Below are 22,781 nucleotides of genomic sequence, written 5' to 3' on the forward strand. Positions count from 1 at the left end.
GGTCGGCTTTCCCTCTGCTGGTTATAAAAATGACACGGGATCCCACGCCACTTTTTAACAAAAAATTTAGGCTATGTGCCCACGATCCGGATGTAGCAGCGCTTTGGATGCAGCATATTTTTGCTGCGTCTAAAACCCCGCATTCTATTGAACGCAGGTAAATTCACATGTGTTCACTGAAAACGCATTCAAAACATTCTAGTGGTCAAATTTTTGTTTGGGTTGACTCGTGACTCCGCAAGACAATTTGACATGCTGTGGTCCTGAAAGACGCACCGCATGTCAGTGTCCACGGGTGATCCGCAGCCTCAGATGCACGCATAGTGGACATGGGATTTCTAGAAATCCCATCCACTATGCTGTAACATCTGGACGCTGCGGGTTTCACTGCAGAAACAAGCAGCTTCATAACTGCAGCGGCTCCTGATTGTGGCCACGTACCCAAACTCACCCGCAGCATGTCAATTCCTGTAGCGGACACGCCAGTGGGATTAGCTTGACACCTAGCCCTTTTGTTTGGTGATGACAAGGTGGCAGACCCTTTCATTACTAAAAGCTAATTAAAGTAAAGTAAAGAGTTAAATAATCACACACACAGAGTAAACACTTTATTTGAAATACAACAGACACATTCTTTAATCATTTAAATTAACCAATATACTCATCCCAGGTCTGACGGTAATCCAAGGGTTGAAGAATGTCCCACGTTTCTTTTTTCAAATATCTTTATTTAGCTCCAAAAAGCATTCATTGATGTCTAAAAACACATCCAAAAAATGCATTAAAAAATGCATCAAAACGCGCGTTTTTTCCGCAGCGTTTTTCCTGCCAAGAGATGAGAAACACTGCAAAAATTTCTGAATGTGCGCATATAGCCTAAAAAGGAGAAAATTATTCCAGAAAAGTGGATGAACAGCAATGATGAATTGGGGCCTCACTTCGGCAGAGTGGGGGAGAAGCAGCTGAATCTCACCATTTAATAATAGTCCCAGCATAACCTAGTAATGAATAAATGAAGAGTAGAGAATTGAGGTACTACAAGCGAAAGCATAATCTAGTAATAAATACAAATGAACCATTAAAGAACTACAAGTACCAGCGTCACCTAGTAATAAATAAACACATAGAATAGAACAGCAGGACTCATCTATACTGGTACTGATGTGTGGGCACAGGGGCAGGATGGACAGGAGGGCAAAGTTCAGGATTCCACAGCCACTGGCAGAGCTCAGGAGGGGGGAGAAACTACAGGAGCTTTTGTACGCAAAGCCAGAAGAGCCTGCCAGGTTGAGTAGCCGCAGTAACCTGCCAGGATAAGCAGCCGCAGTAACCTGCCAGGATAAGCAGCCGCAGTAACCTGCCAGGATAAGCAGCTGCAGTAACCTGCCAGGATAAGCAACTACAGTAACCTGCCAGGATAAGCAGCCACAGTAATCTGCCAGGATAAGCAGCCACAGTAATGTGCCAGGATGAGCAGCCACAGTAAAATGCCAGGATTAGCCGCTGCAGTAACCTGCCAGTATGAGCAGCCACAGTAATCTGCCAGGATGAGCAGTCGCAGTAACCTGCCAGGATGAGCAGTCACAGTAACCTGCCAAAATGAGCAGCCGCAGTAATTACCAGGATGAGCAGCTGCAGTAACCTGCCAGGAAGAGAAGCTGCAGTAACCTGCCAGGAAGAGAAGCAGCAGTAACCAACCAAAATGAGCAGCCACAGTAACCTGCCAGGATGAGCAGTCGCAGTAACCTGCCAGGATGAGCAGTCGCAGTAACCTGCCAAAATGAGCAGCCGCAGTAATTACCAGGATGAGCAGCTGCAGTAACCTGCCAGGAAGAGAAGCTGCAGTAACTTACCAAAATGAGCAGCCACAGTAACCTGCCAGGATGAGCAGTCGCAGTAACCTGCCAGGATGAGCAGTCGCAGTAACCTGCCAGGATGAGCAGCTGCAGTAACTTGCTAGGATAAGCAGCCGCAGTAACCTGCCAAAATGAGCAGCCGCAGTAATCTACCAGGATGAGCAGCCACAGCAGTAACCCTCCAGGATGAGCAGCTGCAGTAACCTGCCAGGAAGAGATGCTGCAATAACCTGCCAAAATGAGCAGCTGCAGTAACCTGCCAGGATAAGCAGCTGCAGTACCAGGATAAGCAGCTGCAGTAACCTGCCAGGATGAGCAGCCACAGTAACCTGCCAGAATGAGCAGCCACAGTAACCTGCCAGGATGACAAGCTGCAGTAACCTGCCAGGATGACCAGCTGCAATCACCTTCCAGGATAAGCAGCCACAGTATCCTGCAAGTATGAGCAGCCATAATAACCTGCCACGATGAGCATCGGCAGTGACCTGCCAGGATGAGCAGCTGCAGTAACCTGCAAATATGAGAAGTCGCAGTAACAGAACCTTAGAGACGCAGCCACAGAGGGTGAGACAGGGTCAGAGAAAGCAGGGTCAGTGAGTGCAAGACTATACCCTAAAGGTCCTTTTACAGATTTTCAGCCATTCTTCTGAGCGCCTGTCATCTGATTTATGAACAAGTGAAAACTGAGCTGATCTTTATGGTTATAAATCAGCTGAGTGGAACTAAGAAAATCACAGATAATTGTTGTATAAACTTTACAATCAAAATGAACTCACTGATAGATTCTCAGTTAACTCATTATCCAACCAGCAATAGAGAGGGCAAATGGTGCAACATTTTTAAAGGGGTTCTCCACTGCTATACAAGATAAAACAATTGTCCACTACTGACCCTTTTAACTGTCAAAGAATAAAAAAAAAGAAAACATGTACTCAGCTCGTGGACTGGCGCCGTGCCTTTGACCTCTGTGGTTTCTGTATTGCAATGTCTATTGCAGGCTGGAGAATGAGTTAAGCTTTGGACATGCAAAAATGATTTTTTCTTAGCCAAAAATACATTGCCCCCGAAAGAGTCTACACCACCTACCAATCAGATTGCTATTGATTGGTTCCTTTTTGCGCCAGTTAAATTAATTTCCCCCTCGTTGTCCACTGTAACAATGCCGTCCTGCCATCTGTTTGCCGCCTAACGTGGTAATACATCCCACAATTGACATTCTTTGTGTCTGGATTTCTCTATTTTCTTTCCTCTGTCTGCAGTGATTTTCTGCTAGCTGAATCTCTCGCTCTATTTCATCCTTGTATTTTGCAAGTTTTTTTTTCTTTCCTGGACTTGTGCGGTTTGGGGGGGGGGGGGAGATTCACTGTCCTGTTCTTTTCCATATTGTGACTATAATGTGGTTATGACTCCTCACTGGTCACCAACTGATACAAGTCTCAGGAAATATTTACTCCTTGTCTTATGTCAGGTTGCTTAATTAGATCTGTTCCTCGGAATGTGATGTTCCTCTGTTATTCCTCTTGGAAACGCATGAATCAAGCAACAGTTGGACATTACTATTCCACTTGTCAATAGCGTGGGACATTACACAGCTGACACCCCTGTGAGAAGAGGAACGGTAACAGACAGTAAAGTTTATTCATACATTTCCAGGAGGAATAACAGAGGGATGACACCGCGCAGAATTACAGATGCTGTAGAATTGTCATTTCATGGCTAATATGGGTATATAGATGACATGTCAGGACAGATAATGAGACTGTTGATTGGTATGGGTGGCCATTAAATAGTAGAGAAGTGATGATTAGCAGTAGGTGAATAACGCTGCTACCGATCAGCCAAACAGGGCATGTACTATACAAAGAGGCTAAATATTGATGGGGAAGGTACGGGGGTCAAGGCCATTGACGTCTGTGTTGTTACCGTAAGTAAATTACCATGGCCAGGCCAGGAACTGTGGCAGTAATACTAACAAAACCTTCCCTTAGTGGACTTTATTTTTACCCTATAAGCATAGGCCATATATTGCTGGGAAACAGAAAACCTTAATTTCCAGGTGGTTTAGGGAATATTCCTATGGTGTGATTGATTTGTGCCTGCTAATGCTGCCCCTTCTGTCTCTGGTCGATGTGGATGATGCCCCTTACCCCATTCACACAAACCCCTATATCTCGCACCTGTGTTGTTGATTGGAAGCAGGGAGCATGCACAAAAGCTCTGCCCTCTATAGTGAGGAAGACACGAGTATCTCCAAACTTTCAGATGTTGTGGACATCAGAGGACAGTTATTACAGGATACTAATAGAGATCAACATGCCCAATAACAACTCTACCTGTCTGCAAAGTTTGGAATATTAAAGGGGTTGTCCGGTCTTAAACTACAAGTCTGCAGTTGCTCTGTGTGACTGCAGACTTATAAATCCTCACAATGTGCACACTGCGAGGATTCTCAGGTGACAGACGGCCATGTGATCGCAAGTATGTGATTTGCATTCTTCCGGCCACATTCCGACTAGACATGTATGGGCTCCCTCAATACACTTCTATTGAGCAAGGCTGTGCACGTCTAGTTGGCATGTGACCGCATGTATGCAAATCACATACTTACGGTCACGTACCTGCCAATCCTGGTACCAAAGAATCCTCACAGTGCACAGCGAGGTTTCACAAGTCTGTAGTCACATAGAGTGACTGAACACATGTACCCCAAGACCGGACAACCCCTTTAACTATTGTTTCCATCTTACAGGGAACCGTAAATCAGGTGTAGAGGGATGCTGTCAGCAAGCACAAAAGGGGGTTCCGAACATGGTCTGGAGAAGATCATCAGACCCCAGTGAGCTCATTATTGTACAAGACAACTTCAAAGTGTTTTTACAAGGTATCCTGAGTTACAGGCTGCAATTGAGGGGTCATTATAGGCTTGGGTCACACATAGCGCTTGGCAAGCGTAGCTGCGTCTCCTGAGATGCTGCTTTCTTATATATTGCAGTGGCTTTCCGCTGCATCATTAAAGGGATTGTCCGGCCTCAGGCTACAAGTCTGCAGTCACTCTATGTGACCGAAGACTAGTGAATCCACACTTTGCTGTCACTTCGCTCTGAGGACTCTCCGATGCCGGGAGCGGGCGTTCGTGTGACTGCAAGTATGTGATTTGTTTACTTCCAGCCACATTCAGACTAGAAGTGTCCGGCCTTGTTCAATACATTTGCATTGAGCAAGGGTGCACAAGTCAAGTCGGCAGGTGACCACATGTATACAAACCACATTCTTGCGGTCAAGGCATCAGAGAATCCATACTGAGCGCGCCGCGGTGTGAGGATTCACAAGTCTCTATGTGACTGCGGACTTGCACCCCAAGGCTGGACAACCTCTTTAAATGCCACGCGGCCATTAACAAGAAATCAACAATTAATTTTTAATGGTTAAAACATAAAACCACTGCGACCTTCAGGAAGTGACATTTCAGCAGACATGTGATACATGTGCACCAGGCGCTACGTCTGACCCCAGCGATAAAGTTATTAAAGGACATAATGCAGCGGTGGCAGGGAAAACATGATGGCAGGTCCCCTTTAATATTTAAGTCATAATTAGTAATATCTTTGTTAATAAGAATAATAAGTAGAATCATAATAATAAATAAAATACTGTTTAATAATTGTAATAATGCGGAAAGGATGTCTTCCTGATCATAGATATATCTATCAGTATTTGATAATGATCAGGAAGACATCCGTTCCGCATTATTACAATTATTAAACAGTATTTTATTATATATATATATATATATATATATATATATTATATGTTTTGTATATATATAAAACAAGTGTATAAAATTGGTAGCAAATAAGAAGGCTCCATTATTTCTCCCTCTTCTCCTGGCAGCAGAGATAAATCATTGCAGGAGATGTAGTGTCAGAGCAACAGGGCACATTGCTGTCTGCCTGGAGCTGCGTCCTTGGACAGATGCACAGTGTGACCTTGGCTGTGTGCAGACACAAGACCCTCAGCAATCAGCCTGCGATCAGGGAGAGGGAAGGAGGCTGCAGCTCCGCTCTGTGCACTGATTGTCAGCAGAGGATGCAGCTCCTTTTAGCCCAGCAGCACAGACACTGCAGCTGATCACTGCAGAGGCTGCTGGCACATCTGATGCTGGTGCCAGGGCACAGGCATGGGGGAGATCTGCTGGGTGCCTCCTGCTCCATGAGCTGCTCAGGAAACATCAGCCTCATAATGGAGAAGATAATTACCAGCAGAGGCTTCTGAGAGGGGAGGAGAGACAGGCAGGCACAGAGAAGGGGGCTGCCTGGAGCCTGCACCCCTCTAGTGGGGAGATCAGGAGGGGAGATCATCCTTCTTTCCATGTCCTGGGCTCTTGTAAACTTTACCCTGGAAGCTGCACAATGGGGTACCTTGTCCTCTGGATGGTAGTGCTAAGGGGGGCTGGGCAGGGGGCTTGTCATGCTTTCACTGTGAATAACAAGGACATCTTCTTCCCTGCAGTCCTGCAATAAATAAGCTGCTTCAGAGACTTCACAGTCCCTGGTGGGTGGTGGTATTGGGGGGGGGGGGATACCCTAGTCATGGGGTACGCAGACCCCTCATCCAGCAGGGACCTGCTGGGGAACAGAACTTTATTTTTTATCTTCATCTGCGCCTTTGCCCTGGTGACCTTGCTGCAACAGATCCTGTATGGAAGGAACTACATCAAGAGGTAAGTCATCACTGGGCATTAACCCTTTCCTCCACAGCTAGCCATGTTGATTGTGACTTTGGGCAAGGTGATCCATTCACCCTTTCATTCACCATTGCACTAAAATGTGGCGTTGATCTCTTATTCATCCCTGGCACAGAAGGGGTTAACTGAGAATAAACCCCCCCATTCCCTGCTTTATGCTGGCAGTGCTGTCCCATGTGTATTGTATCCATGTGTGTGTCCTGTTATGGTAACATGCTGGGCACAATGTATCCTGCATGGGGAGCAATGACATAAGTGTGAACAGCAGGCTGCGCTGGGAATGCAAATCAAGTTGTCAGACTGATGGCTCCAAGTTATACTGTGACCATAGGGTTCCCTCCTGGCAATGTAATATCGCCTTCTCCTTTACCAGTCCACTATTTTTTAAGTGTTCTGAAGAGCTTGCAATCGTTAATGGCATCACCCCCCCCCCCCCACCTCCATGCAGGAATAATGGTGCCTTAGGTTCCTAATGGGTCTACGCTGTGAGAGTGGGTGGCACTGCCACTTTGTACAGAACTGCAGATGTAATTACACCCGGTGACTGTAACGTGCTGTACAATTATCTGCATACTGTGTGGTTTAAGTGGGCAGCATTAATTCCTATAGGTCCTGTGTGTGCAGCGGTATAACAAGGGATGGCGGTGACAGCACCTATAGAAAGTAGAGTAGGGCAAACTTTCCAGCAATGGTACTGGACCGGACGAGCACCTATAGAAGTGCACTGCACAGTACGGCCGATATGGCCTGCACCTATAGAGTTATATAGATTCACAGTAAGGTACCAACACCTATGCAAAGCAAATTATAATCTATCGGCACTTATAGGACATGTATACGACAGGACTAACAAGTACAATATACATGACTAGACCTATACATGTGTGGCACCTATAGTGTAGAACATCTTGGTGTATGGGACTAGATGAGTATTAGCCCCTATAGAGTCCTGCAGAGGACGTGAATGCATATCAGTATTATTTTGGGTGACGCTCGTGGCATGTTATGCACAAATGTTATATACGGTATAAAGGAAAGCAGTGAACATGGACTTATAGATGAGATAATTGTACCAGTTGCTCACATGAGAGTATCCTGTGTAATAGATGCCTATGAGGATAGCGGGCACCTATAGAATATGATAATGTATATACCAGTACTTGTAGAATATGGTGCAATGTAGGAGGAATGCAAATGCCTATACAGTGCTGACTTCTTTATTAAAAGCTGGAAAAAAATGCCAGCACCTATAGAATATTAATCTATATTTGTGTAATCACCTATATACACGTGTAGCTAGTTATACTAGTATGAGAATAGATAGTTGAGCAAATACATAGGGTAGTATATAATGTCAGAATATTTGGTAGCACCAGCATCTATAGACCTGTCTGCAGCATGAAGCACCTATACAAAATATGAGAAAGTAAAGCAATAGGTGCACCTATAGTGATGGCAGTACCAGCACCTACATGATGGGGCACAGGATGAACACCTATGGAGATGGCCGCACTAGCACCTACATGATGGGGCACAGGATGAACACCTACATGATGGGGTACAGGATGAACATCTATGGAGATGGCCGCACCAGCACCTACATGATGGGGCTCAGGATGAGCACCTACATGATGGGGTACAGGATGAGCACCTACATCATGGGGCCCAGGATGAACACCTACATGATGGGGCCCAGGATGAACACCTACATGATGGGGTACAGGATGAGCACCTACATGATGGGGTACAGGATGAGCACCTACATGATGGGGCCCAGGATGAACACCTATGGAGATGGCCGTACCAGCACCTACATGATGGGGTACAGGATGAGCACCTACATGATGGGGCACAGGATGAGCACCTACATGATGGGGTACAGGATGAGCACCTACATGATGGGGCACAGGATGAGCACCTACATGATGGCAGTACCAGCACCTACATGATGGGGTACAGGATGAGCCCTACATGATGGGGTACAGGATGAGCACCTACATGATGGGGCACAGGATGAGCACCTACATGATGGGGTACAGGATCAGCACCTACATGATGGGGTACAGGATGAGACCTACATGATGGCAGTACCAGCACCTACATGATGGGGTACAGGATGAGCCCTACATGATGGTTGTACAGGATGAGACCTACATGATGGGGTACAGGATCAGCACCTACATGATGGGGTACGGGATGAGCACCTACATGATGGGGTACAGGATCAGCACCTACATGATGGGGTACAGGATTAGCACCTACATGATGGGGTACAGGATCAGCACCTACATGATGGGGTACAGGATGAGCACCTACATGATGGGGTACAGGATGAGCACCTACATGATGGGGCACAGGATGAGCACCTACATGATGGCAGTACCAGCACCTACATGATGGGGTACAGGATGAGCACCTACATGATGGGGCACAGGATGAACACCTATGGAGATGGCCGCACTAGCACCTACATGATGGGGCACAGGATGAGCACCTACATGATGGGGCACAGGATGAACACCTATGGAGATGGCCGCACCAGCACCTACATGATGGGGCTCAGGATGAGCACCTACATGATGGGGTACAGGATGAGCACCTACATGATGGGGCCCAGGATGAACACCTATGGAGATGGCCGTACCAGCACCTACATGATGGGGTACAGGATGAGCACCTACATGATGGGGCACAGGATGAGCACCTACATGATGGGGTACAGGATGAGCACCTACATGATGGGGCACAGGATGAGCACCTACATGATGGCAGTACCAGCACCTACATGATGGGGTACAGGATGAGCCCTACATGATGGGGTACAGGATGAGCACCTACATGATGGGGCACAGGATGAGCACCTACATGATGGGGTACAGGATCAGCACCTACATGATGAGGTACAGGATGAGCACCTACATGATGGCAGTACCAGCACCTACATGATGGGGTACAGGATGAGACCTACATGATGGCAGTACCAGCACCTACATGATGGGGTATAGGATGAGACCTACATGATGGCAGTACCAGCACCTACATGATGGGGTACAGGATGAGCCCTACATGATGGGGTACAGGATGAGACCTACATGATGGGGTACAGGATCAGCACCTACATGATGGGGCACAGGATGAGCACCTACATGATGGGGTACGGGATGAGCACCTACATGATGGGGTACAGGATCAGCACCTACATGATGGGGTACAGGATTAGCACCTACATGATGAGGTACAGGATCAGCACCTACATGATGGGGTACAGGATGAGCACCTACATGATGGGGTACAGGATGAGCACCTACATGATGGGGCACAGGATGAGCACCTACATGATGGCAGTACCAGCACCTACATGATGGGGTACAGGATGAGCACCTACATGATGGGGCACAGGATGAACACCTATGGAGATGGCCGCACTAGCACCTACATGATGGGGCACAGGATGAGCACCTACATGATGGGGTACAGGATGAGCACCTACATGATGGGGCCCAGGATGAACACCTATGGAGATGGCCGCACCAGCACCTACATGATGGGGCACAGGATGAGCACCTACATGATGGGGCACAGGATGAGCACCTACATGATGGGGTACAGGATGAGCACCTACATGATTGGGCACAGGATGAGCACCTACATGATGGCAGTACCAGCACCTACATGATGGGGTACAGGATGAGCCCTACATGATGGGGTACAGGATGAGCACCTACATGATGGGGCACAGGATGAGCACCTACATGATGGGGTACAGGATCAGCACCTACATGATGAGGTACAGGATGAGCACCTACATGATGGCAGTACCAGCACCTACATGATGGGGTACAGGATGAGACCTACATGATGGCAGTACCAGCACCTACATGATGGGGTACAGGATGAGACCTACATGATGGCAGTACCAGCACCTACATGATGGGGTACAGGATGAGCCCTACATGATGGGGTACAGGATGAGACCTACATGATGGGGTACAGGATCAGCACCTACATGATGGGGTACGGGATGAGCACCTACATGATGGGGTACAGGATCAGCACCTACATGATGGGGTACAGGATTAGCACCTACATGATGGGGTACAGGATCAGCACCTACATGATGGGGTACAGGATGAGCACCTACATGATGGGGTACAGGATGAGCACCTACATGATGGGGCACAGGATGAGCACCTACATGATGGCAGTACCAGCACCTACATGATGGGGTACAGGATGAGCACCTACATGATGGGGCACAGGATGAACACCTATGGAGATGGCCGCACTAGCACCTACATGATGGGGCACAGGATGAGCACCTACATGATGGGGCACAGGATGAACACCTATGGAGATGGCCGCACCAGCACCTACATGATGGGGCTCAGGATGAGCACCTACATGATGGGGTACAGGATGAGCACCTACATGATGGGGCCCAGGATGAACACCTATGGAGATGGCCGTACCAGCACCTACATGATGGGGTACAGGATGAGCACCTACATGATGGGGCACAGGATGAGCACCTACATGATGGGGTACAGGATGAGCACCTACATGATGGGGCACAGGATGAGCACCTACATGATGGCAGTACCAGCACCTACATGATGGGGTACAGGATGAGCCCTACATGATGGGGTACAGGATGAGCACCTACATGATGGGGCACAGGATGAGCACCTACATGATGGGGTACAGGATCAGCACCTACATGATGAGGTACAGGATGAGCACCTACATGATGGCAGTACCAGCACCTACATGATGGGGTACAGGATGAGACCTACATGATGGCAGTACCAGCACCTACATGATGGGGTATAGGATGAGACCTACATGATGGCAGTACCAGCACCTACATGATGGGGTACAGGATGAGCCCTACATGATGGGGTACAGGATGAGACCTACATGATGGGGTACAGGATCAGCACCTACATGATGGGGCACAGGATGAGCACCTACATGATGGGGTATGGGATGAGCACCTACATGATGGGGTACAGGATCAGCACCTACATGATGGGGTACAGGATTAGCACCTACATGATGGGGTACAGGATCAGCACCTACATGATGGGGTACAGGATGAGCACCTACATGATGGGGTACAGGATGAGCACCTACATGATGGGGCACAGGATGAGCACCTACATGATGGCAGTACCAGCACCTACATGATGGGGTACAGGATGAGCACCTACATGATGGGGCACAGGATGAACACCTATGGAGATGGCCGCACTAGCACCTACATGATGGGGCACAGGATGAGCACCTACATGATGGGGTACAGGATGAGCACCTACATGATGGGGCCCAGGATGAACACCTATGGAGATGGCCGCACCAGCACCTACATGATGGGGCACAGGATGAGCACCTACATGATGGGGCACAGGATGAGCACCTACATGATGGGGTACAGGATCAGCACCTACATGATGGGGTACAGGATCAGCACCTACATGTTGAGGTACAGGATGAGCACCTACATGATGGGGCACAGGATGAGCACCTACATGATGGCAGTACCAGCACCTACATGATGGGGTACAGGATGAGCCCTACATGATGGGGTACAGGATGAGCACCTACATGATGGGGTACAGGATCAGCACCTACATGATGAGGTACAGGATGAGCACCTACATGATGGGGTACAGGATCAGCACCTACATGATGAGGTACAGGATGAGCACCTACATGATGGCAGTACCAGCACCTACATGATGGGGTACAGGATCAGCACCTACATGATGAGGTACAGGATGAGCACCTACATGATGGCAGTACCAGCACCTACATGATGGGGTACAGGATGAGCCCTACATGATGGGGTACAGGATGAGCACCTACATGATGGGGTACAGGATGAGCACCTACATGATGGGGCACAGGATGAGCACCTACATGATGGCAGTACCAGCACCTACATGATGGGGTACAGGATGAGCCCTACATGATGGGGTACAGGATGAGCACCTACATGATGGGGTACAGGATGAGCACCTACATGATGGGGTACAGGATCAGCACCTACATGATGAGGTACAGGATGAGCACCTACATGATGGCAGTACCAGCACCTACATGATGGGGTACAGGATGAGACCTACATGATGGCAGTACCAGCACCTACATGATGGGGTACAGGATGAGCCCTACATGATGGGGTACAGGATGAGACCTACATGATGGGGTACAGGATCAGCACCTACATGATGGGGTATGGGATGAGCACCTACATGATGGGGTACAGGATCAGCACCTACATGATGGGGTACAGGATTAGCACCTACATGATGGGGTACAGGATCAGCACCTACATGATGGGGTACAGGATGAGCACCTACATGATGGGGTACAGGATGAGCACCTACATGATGGGGCACAGGATGAGCACCTACATGATGGCAGTACCAGCACCTACATGATGGGGTACAGGATGAGCACCTACATGATGGGGCACAGGATGAACACCTATGGAGATGGCCGCACTAGCACCTACATGATGGGGCACAGGATGAGCACCTACATGATGGGGCACAGGATGAACACCTATGGAGATGGCCGCACCAGCACCTACATGATGGGGCTCAGGATGAGCACCTACATGATGGGGTACAGGATGAGCACCTACATGATGGGGCCCAGGATGAACACCTATGGAGATGGCCGTACCAGCACCTACATGATGGGGTACAGGATGAGCTCCTACATGATGGGGCACAGGATGAGCACCTACATGATGGGGTACAGGATGAGCACCTACATGATGGGGCACAGGATGAGCACCTACATGATGGCAGTACCAGCACCTACATGATGGGGTACAGGATGAGCCCTACATGATGGGGTACAGTATGAGCACCTACATGATGGGGCACAGGATGAGCACCTACATGATGGGGTACAGGATCAGCACCTACATGATGAGGTACAGGATGAGCACCTACATGATGGGGTACAGGATGAGCCCTACATGATGGGGTACAGGATGAGCACCTACATGATGGGGTACAGGATCAGCACCTACATGATGAGGTACAGGATGAGCACCTACATGATGGGGTACAGGATCAGCACCTACATGATGAGGTACAGGATGAGCACCTACATGATGGCAGTACCAGCACCTACATGATGGGGTACAGGATCAGCACCTACATGATGAGGTACAGGATGAGCACCTACATGATGGCAGTACCAGCACCTACATGATGGGGTACAGGATGAGCCCTACATGATGGGGTACAGGATGAGCACCTACATGATGGGGTACAGGATGAGCACCTACATGATGGGGCACAGGATGAGCACCTACATGATGGCAGTACCAGCACCTACATGATGGGGTACAGGATGAGCCCTACATGATGGGGTACAGGATGAGCACCTACATGATGGGGTACAGGATGAGCACCTACATGATGGGGTACAGGATCAGCACCTACATGATGAGGTACAGGATGAGCACCTACATGATGGCAGTACCAGCACCTACATGATGGGGTACAGGATGAGACCTACATGATGGCAGTACCAGCACCTACATGATGGGGTACAGGATGAGACCTACATGATGGCAGTACCAGCACCTACATGATGGGGTACAGGATGAGCCCTACATGATGGGGTACAGGATGAGACCTACATGATGCGGTACAGGATCAGCACCTACATGATGGGGTATGGGATGAGCACCTACATGATGGGGTACAGAATCAGCACCTACATGATGGGGTACAGGATTAGCACCTACATGATGGGGTACAGGATCAGCACCTACATGATGGGGTACAGGATGAGCACCTACATGATGGGGTACAGGATGAGCACCTACATGATGGGGCACAGGATGAGCACCTACATGATGGCAGTACCAGCACCTACATGATGGGGTACAGGATGAGCACCTACATGATGGGGCACAGGATGAACACCTATGGAGATGGCTGCACTAGCACCTACATGATGGGGCACAGGATGAGCACCTACATGATGGGGCACAGGATGAACACCTATGGAGATGGCCGCACCAGCACCTACATGATGGGGCTCAGGATGAGCACCTACATGATGGGGTACAGGATGAGCACCTACATGATGGGGCCCAGGATGAACAGCTATGGAGATGGCCGTACCAGCACCTACATGATGGGGTACAGGATGAGCACCTACATGATGGGGCACAGGATGAGCACCTACATGATGGGGTACAGGATGAGCACCTACATGATGGGGCACAGGATGAGCACCTACATGATGGCAGTACCAGCAGCTACATGATGGGGTACAGGATGAGCCCTACATGATGGGGTACAGTATGAGCACCTACATGATGGGGCACAGGATGAGCACCTACATGATGGGGTACAGGATCAGCACCTACATGATGAGGCACAGGATGAGCACCTACATGATGGCAGTACCAGCACCTACATGATGGGGTACAGGATGAGACCTACATGATGGCAGTACCAGCACCTACATGATGGGGTACAGGATGAGACCTACATGATGGCAGTACCAGCACCTACATGATGGGGTACAGGATGAGCCCTACATGATGGGGTACAGGATGAGACCTACATGATGGGGTACAGGATCAGCACCTACATGATGGGGCACAGGATGAGCACCTACATGATGGGGTACGGGATGAGCACCTACATGATGGGGTACAGGATCAGCACCTACATGATGGGGTACAGGATTAGCACCTACATGATGGGGTACAGGATCAGCACCTACATGATGGGGTACAGGATGAGCACCTACATGATGGGGTACAGGATGAGCACCTACATGATGGGGCACAGGATGAGCACCTACATGATGGCAGTACCAGCACCTACATGATGGGGTACAGGATGAGCACCTACATGATGGGGCACAGGATGAACACCTATGGAGATGGCCGCACTAGCACCTACATGATGGGGCACAGGATGAGCACCTACATGATGGGGCCCAGGATGAACACCTATGGAGATGGCCGCACCTGCACCTACATGATGGGGCACAGGATGAGCACCTACATGATGGGGCACAGGATGAGCACCTACATGATGGGGTACAGGATCAGCACCTACATGATGGGGTACAGGATGAGCACCTACATGATGGCAGTACCAGCACCTACATGATGGGGTACAGGATGAGACCTACATGATGGCAGTATCAGCACCTACATGATGGGGTACAGGATGAGCCCTACATGATGGGGTACAGGATCAGCACCTACATGATGGGGTACAGGATGAGCCCTACATGTTGGGGTACAGGATGAGACCTACATGATGGGGTACAGGATCAGCACCTACATGATGGGGTACGGGATGAGCACATACATGATGTGGTACAGGATCAGCACCTACATGATGGGGTACAGGATTAGCACCTACATGATGGGGTACAGGATCAGCACCTACATGATGGGGTACAGGATGAGCACCTACATGATGGGGTACAGGATGAGCACCTACATGATGGGGCACAGGATGAGCACCTACATGATGGCAGTACCAGCACCTACATGATGGGGTACAGGATGAGCACCTACATGATGGGGTACAGGATTAGCTCCTACATGATGGGGCACAGGATGAGCACCTACATGATGGCAGTACCAGCACCTACATGATGAGGTACAGGATGAGCACCTACATGATTGGGCACAGGATGAGCACCTATGGAGATGGCCGCAGCAGCACCTACATGATGGGGCACAGGATGAGCACCTACATGATGGGGCACAGGATGAGCACCTACATGATGGGGCACAGGATGAACACCTACATGATGGGGCACAGGATGAACACCTATGGAGATGGCCGTACCAGCACCTACATGATGGGGTACAGGATGAGCACCTACATGATGGGGTACAGGATGAGCACCTACAGTCCTGCTCATCGTTATTGGCACTCATGAAGTTTAAGTACATAATGTGGAATATCTCCTGAAACAATTGAATCAAGTGAAACACCTTTTCTGTATAGAGCACTTGTGTTCAATTCAAAATAACAAATGATAAACAATAATTTAAAACAAAAAACAATGGGAGGGAAAAATAGAAAACTCTAAAGCTTGCTGTGCACTGGTATTGACACCCTTTATATTAATTTAGTATGGAAACACATTTTGACTCATCTGATGTAAATCACAAAAGAGATTGATTAATTGTCAGTGCCCATGTGGAATTAGCCAATGAATGATGACTTCAGTGTTTTAATAAGCCACATGGTAGGCCCTGTTCCTTTGTCACAATGGTGAAGACAAAGGAGCTGTCTGAGGACATCAGAACTGCTATTATTAGCAAACACAAGACTTCCAAAGGGTATAAGGCCATCTCCAAAGACCTTGGTTTCAACAGTGCGCAATGTTATTAAAAAGTTTGCCCAGCATGGAACCATCAAGAACCTCCCTGGACGTGGGGAAAAGAGGAAAGTTGACAAGAGATGTCTTCAAAGGTTGGTGCAAATGGTGGAAAAAACACCATATCAAACATCAAAAGACCTGAATACCAAGCTGGAACAGGCTGGGGTCATGGTTTCAACAAGTGCCATACGCTGCACACAGATTTTAGAGCGAAATGTACTACCCAGTGTAAGAAAACTTGGTATGAGTGGAAGATCATGGGTCCTCCAGCAAGACAGAGACCCAAAGCACACATCCAAAAGTACACAGGAATGGTTGAAAAATATATATTTTTTTAAATGGCCAGGAATGAGTCCTGACCTCAATCCCATTGAAAATCTTTGGGATGAGCTGAAATCTGCCATTGGGAAAAAGAACCCTGCAAACATTCAAGAGCCTGAACAAACTGCAAAGGAAGAATGGGAGAAAATTCCAGCTGAGAAGTGCAAGAAGCTTATAGATGGCTAAAAGAAACGTTTGGAAGCTGTCAGCAACGCCAAAGGGTATGCAACCAAGTATTAATTAGGTGTGCCTTTATTGCTGCACATGCTGCTAATTCAGTTCCTTCTTTGAAATTGCAACATGGAAGTTGAAAAACAATGTTTTATTGTTGTATTACTTTGGCCACTAATTAAAAAATCATGAGGATATAACTTTGGGACTTTTCCATTTATTTCTGAAGACATTGTACAGTCTATGAAAAAAATGAAGGGATGCCCATAATGGTGAGCAGCACTGTATAGAGATGGCAGTACCAGCAGCTACATGCTGGGGTACAGGATGAGCACCGATAGAGATGACAGTACCAGCACCTACATACGGGGTACAGGATGAGCACCTATAGAGATGAGAGTACCAACACCTACATATGGGGTACAGGACGAGCACCTATAGATATGGCTGTACCAACACCTACATATGGGATACAGGATGAGCACCTATAGATATGGCTGTACCAACACCTACATATGGGGTACAGGATGAGCACCTATAGATATGGCTGTACCAACACCTACATATGGGGTACAGGATGAACACCTATAGAGATGGCAGTACCAGCACCTACATACGGGGTACAGGATGAGCACCTATAGAGATGAGAGTACCAACACCTACATACGGGGTACAAGATGAGCACCTATAGAGATGAGAGTACCAACACCTACATATGGGGTACAGGACGAGCACCTATAGATATGGCTGTACCAACACCTACATATGGGGTACAGGATGAGCACCTATAGATATGGCTGTACCAACACCTACATATGGGGTACAGGATGAACACCTATAGATATGGCTGTACCAACACCTACATATGGGGTACAGGGTGAGCACCCATAGAGACGAGAGTACCAACACCTACATACGGGGTACAGGATAAGAACCTATAGAGACGGCAGTATCAGCACCTACATGATGGGGTACAGGTGAGCACCTATAGATATGGCTGTACCAACACCTACATGATGGAGCACATGATAAAAACCTATAGAGATGGCAATACTAGCACCAACATGACGGGGTTCAGGCTGAGTACCTATAGATATAATGGGGTACAGCTGAGCACCAACATGACGGGGTACAGTCCAGGCAGCATATATAGGATCTCACACAGTATATGATTGGAGGCCAGCTCTGTCACTTATAGAATAGTGTACACCACTCAGTGACTAGTGGACTAGTCTGGGGTCTATAGTATAGTCCTATATGTATGCAGTAGTTCCAGTAACTGTTGTTTATGGATGCTGAGCTCTGGTATTCTCTGCATAGTTAAGGGAAGTTCTATATTAAGAGTGTGCACATATGAGAAAGAGGGTGCAGTGCCATTATAAGATCTGTAGGGGGCGTTAGGAAGTTGGTAGCTGCGCCAGAAAAATGTGACCAGCCCTGTGGGTGACACTTGGTTGCTCCTCTGGGTACCCAGTGACTTGTGCCAGCTGATGTTAGGTTGAGTACAATGGTCTGACTTTGAGGCTGCGCCAAATTTATTTTTTAGAGTCGTGCAGGAAATATATAAAGATCACGTCTGGTCTGGACACCAAATATTATAATATGTTTTTAATATAAAATTATCTTTAATGTAATAATACATTGATCATTTGCTGAGAAAATGTGGCACCAATGAGCGGTGATAAAGAGCGTCTCTCTCCCCGGAGGACCTGTCCTGTCCTGCATTATATAAGATGCCCATTAATATGAATGATGTAATACTCAATTTCCCCTTTGGTGGCGCTGAAGGCAAATTAAACCCTATGCAGCATGGTGACTCAGTGGTTAGCACTGCAGCCTTGCAGCACTGGGTCCTGGGTTCAAATCCCACCAAGGACAACATCTCCAAGGAGTTTGTATGTTCTCCCCATGTTTGTGTGGGTTTCCTTCCACACTCCAAAGACATACTGATAGGGAATTTAGATTGTGAGCCCCGATGGGGACAGTGATGATAATGTCTGTAAAATTGTCTGAATTGTATAGCGCTGCAGAATATGTTGGCGCTATATAAATAAAAAGATTATTATTATTACTCAGAGATATTCCCACAGATTACTGATGATTTCTGGGAGTCCTAGGAGGTCGACACTTTGATCAGTTTATTGTCAAGAGACCAAAATATCAGATGGGAATTGTCCAAAGCGGAGACCTTGCGTAAAACACATACTGTATTCACTTTAACAACTAAAAACAAATTCATAATTCACATTTTATCTCTACATAAATAGTTAAATAACTTTGCAAATCGTTTACTTTTTTTTGCTTAAATTATTCATCATTTCATGTTGTTTTTTTGCCTATTGGTTATTAAAAAAAAATTCTACTGGTTGCCCTTGACAACAGACTGCAGTTCCGTTGTCAGACATGTGACCTCACAGCTTAAAAGGAACTATGTAGCTGTTGTCTATGCTCGGTTTATCACAGGAATCTGGCAGAGTTATGAATGCAGCTCTGAATGCGTTAGTGTGTAACTGCTGCAATATGGCCTCTATGTTACTCCCCCGTCACCGGAGGAATGTAAAGGCTGCCGCCATATACTTCTGCGGACTAATGTGTCTTCCCATACGTCGTTCTCTATGAGTAGCCTCTAGAATTATTGATTATATAGGACTCCATCTGTTCCCTTGGGATGTCCGAGGATGCACAGCAGCATATCCCGGCTCCTCGGAGTCCATGTATAACCTTCACGTTACATTGTCAGAATTCAGCAGTCAGCAGGGAGGCCGTGTTCAGAGATAATTGACTGCAGCTTGCTGACCTCAGTTTGCAGCACCCATGACTACATCTATCCGGGAAACGCCGTCTCCTCTACCTAGACCTTAGCGCAGCACGGCCATTATGACAACTCTGCCTGACAAGGGCTCTATCCTGCAGACATAACTGTACAGGCGAGCATGGTGAACGTGCAGTAGTCGTGCAGTAGTCATCAGCAGAGAGCGATAGCAGGTAAACATCTGTACCAGGGCCCTGATCTAACATATGCTATTTATAATACTGGCTTGTGGCAAATGGGCCTTGGAGATCACATGTATAGGGCCTCACAGCAACGGCATAATTAGAAGTTTGTTAGCCCCAATGTAAAATTGGAGCCCGATATTGGTCTTTTAATATGGGCTAAAGGGACCTTTTGGCCATCCTTGGCTTCAAGCTCAGGAGCTAATGGAATCCCATATTGATACTACTCTATGGGCACCCCTACTGCATCCAACTCTATTGACACCCCGACTGCATCCAACTCTATGGGCACCCCTACTGCATCCAACTCTATTGGCATCCCGACTGCATCCAACTCTATGGGCACCCCGACTGCATCCAACTCTATGGGCACCCCTACTGCATCCAACTCTATTGGCACCCCGACTGCATCCAACTCTATGGACACCCCTACTGCATCCAACTCTATTGACACCCCGACTGCATCCAACTCTATGGGCACCCCTACTGCATCCAACTCTATTGGCATCCCGACTGCATCCAACTCTATGGGCACCCCGACTGCATCCAACTCTATGGGCACCCCTACTGCATCCAACTCTATTGGCACCCCGACTGCATCCAACTCTATGGGCACCCCTACTGCATCCAACTCTATTGGCACCTCGACTGCATCCAACTCTATGGGCACCCCGACTGCATCCAACTCTATGGGCACCCCTACTGCATCCAACTCTATTGGCACCCCGACTGCATCCAACTCTATGGGCACCCCTACTGCATCCAACTCTATTGGCACCCCGACTGCATCCAACTCTATGGGCACCCCGACTGCATCTAACTCTATGGGCACCCCTACTGCATCCAACTCTATTGGCACCCCGACTGCATCCAACTCTATGGGCACCCCTACTGCATCCAACTCTATTGGCACCTCGACTGCATCCAACTCTATGGGCACCCCGACTGCATCCAACTCTATGGGCACCCCTACTGCATCCAACTCTATTGGCACCCCGACTGCATCCAACTCTATGGGCACCCCTACTGCATCCAACTCTATTGGCACCCCGACTGCATCCAACTCTATGGGCACCCCGACTGCATCTAACTCTATGGGCACCCCTACTGCATCCAACTCTATTGGCACCCCGACTGCATCCAACTCTATGGGCACCCCGACTGCATCCTACCATATGGGCACCACGACTGCATCCTACCATATGGGCACCACGACTGCATCCTACCATATGGGCACCACAACTGATTCTACCATATGGGCACCACGACTGCATCCTACCATATGGGCACCACGACTGCATCCTACCATATGGGCACCCCGACTGCATCCTACCATATGGGCACCACAACTGATTCTACCATATGGGCACCACGACTGATTCTACCACATGGGCACCTCGACTGATTCTACCATATGGGCACCCCGACTGCATCCTACCATATGGGCACCATGACTGCGTCCTACCATATGGGCACCACGACTGCATCCTACCATATGGGCACCACGACTGATTCTACCATATGGGCACCACGACTGATTCTACCATATGGGCACCCCGACTGCATCCTACCATATGGGCACCACGACTGATTCTACCATATGGGCACCACGACTGATTCTACCATATGGGCACCCCGACTGCATCCTACCATATGGGCACCCCTACTGATTCTACTATATGGACACCACTACTAATACTGCTCTATGGGCACCCCTTCTGATACTACTATATTGGCACCCCTACTGATACTACTCTATGGGCACCCTTACTGATTCTACTCTATGGGCACCCCTACTGATTCTACTATATGGGCACCCCTACTGATTTTAATAAATGGGCACCCCTATTGATTCTACTAAATGGGCACCCCTACTAATACTGCTCTATGGGCACCCCTACTAATACTACTACATGGGCACTATTTGACAAACATTCAGGATTGCAAAATAACAAAATACAAATTTAGACATAATTGCAAAAATATATTTTCCTCTATATAGTATTTCTTCTCCAGTCACATCCAAATCTCCTTCGAAAACCCATGCTGACTCTGCACTGGCTGCACTGCTTTCTGGGAAATGTACAGTTTCTGGTGCAAACAGCACAGTACCTGCAATGCACCAAAGGGACAGATGGCTGCGGGGAGATGTCAAATCATTCATGCTTTTTTAATGCTACAAAGAAGCAGAAGGAGAATTTTGTGAGTGCGGCTTTGGTTGTGATTGGAGTAAAAGGCATTAGCTAGCTTATAAGTAAAAGTATTAGGTGATGTTGTAGTTGCAGAATTCACAGATACACAGC

The 22,781-nt window shown here is 48.0% G+C and overlaps 1 protein-coding gene across 2 annotated transcripts in view; it reads left to right on the forward strand.

The window, feature by feature from the left end:
• The first annotated feature begins 5,754 nt into the window (after positions 1-5,754).
• ST8SIA5 (ST8 alpha-N-acetyl-neuraminide alpha-2,8-sialyltransferase 5) overlaps positions 5,755-22,781 on the forward strand; it is a 125,092-nt gene continuing 108,065 nt past the window's right edge. For both annotated transcript variants that reach the window (XM_073680468.1, XM_073680469.1), the window contains exon 1: positions 5,755-6,576. In XM_073680468.1, coding sequence (XP_073536569.1) covers positions 6,446-6,576 — 131 coding nt within the window. In that variant the 5' untranslated portion in view covers positions 5,755-6,445. The remainder of the gene's footprint in view (positions 6,577-22,781) is intronic.

Source organism: Phyllobates terribilis, unplaced genomic scaffold (assembly GCF_046119375.1).
Source record: "Phyllobates terribilis strain yellow unplaced genomic scaffold, ASM4611937v1 Scaffold_1__5_contigs__length_1240528914, whole genome shotgun sequence".
Classification (NCBI taxonomy): Eukaryota; Metazoa; Chordata; class Amphibia; order Anura; family Dendrobatidae; genus Phyllobates; species Phyllobates terribilis.